A 903-nucleotide genomic window follows, 5' to 3' on the forward strand; every position below is an offset into this window, starting at 1 on the left:
TACATATATTATAAACGACTTATTATAATTTTGTTAATATCTTATTTTTGCACAACGCTGCTAATTTTATTTTTTTCTTTTTGGAATTAGCATTTATACAAATTTTCCCTTCTATTGCAGTTCCACCAGAGCAGCCAACCATTTTGGATCGATGGGGCCGCATCTTGAACGGCACAGCTGGCCCTTATGAGGAAGGCGATACACCCTATCTCACGTGTCGCGTCACGGGTGGTAAGCTAGCAGAAAATACAGTAATATAATATGTATACGCTAAGAAACGTTTATCTGCCTTCACTAACCGTATTCTGACACATCTACACTTGTCCATATACGAGATGTTCCAGTAAGTGATTTTTATATATTTCATTATCGATTAATTAACTTAAAATCAACTTTTCTTGAAAAATAAAAAAGAAAGCAATTAGTTTTTAAATTATGAATAATGAGTGACAAGTTTGTGCGACTGACGTTTGATATACTTGCTGAAAGAGATAATATACGCGATTCCGAGGAAGCCTTCCGAGAATAAATCAGCAAGTTTTCCATCCCCGCACACTCCATCTCTTTCTCTCCTCTCTTTCTTTTTGACATCATTGCGAATAAAATTCTTCCCCGTTCCATCCCGAAAATTCACGGTGAAGTAAGATCTCTCCTTTTTCCGTCGAATCTTACCTAGGTCACATGCGGTGCATTTTTGAGAGTCGTCACTCGCGACAACCTCACCGCGAAATCGTTTGGGAAACTTCGATCGTGGTCGGAGTCGCTGGTGTGTCGCCGGTTATTAGATTAGCCAACTTTTTATTGGCGAGCGTGGCTAAGTGAAAAGTTCAGTGAAACGCAAGGATATGGCCGTTCTCTCTCTCTCTCTCTCTCTCTCTCTCTCTCTCTCTCTCTCTCTCTCTC

At 39.9% G+C, this 903-nt stretch overlaps 1 protein-coding gene across 1 annotated transcript in view; it reads left to right on the forward strand.

Moving 5' to 3' along the window:
• The window catches only part of LOC108692573 (nephrin-like), a 95,857-nt gene that overhangs the window by 30,792 nt on the left and 64,162 nt on the right, over positions 1–903 (forward strand). The window contains exon 3 of the mRNA XM_018200887.1: positions 121–231. Within this exon, the coding sequence (XP_018056376.1) occupies positions 121–231 (111 nt within the window). The remainder of the gene's footprint in view (positions 1–120; positions 232–903) is intronic.

The sequence above is a fragment of the Atta colombica genome, unplaced genomic scaffold (assembly GCF_001594045.1).
Source record: "Atta colombica isolate Treedump-2 unplaced genomic scaffold, Acol1.0 scaffold78, whole genome shotgun sequence".
In the NCBI taxonomy this organism is placed as follows: domain Eukaryota; kingdom Metazoa; phylum Arthropoda; class Insecta; order Hymenoptera; family Formicidae; genus Atta; species Atta colombica.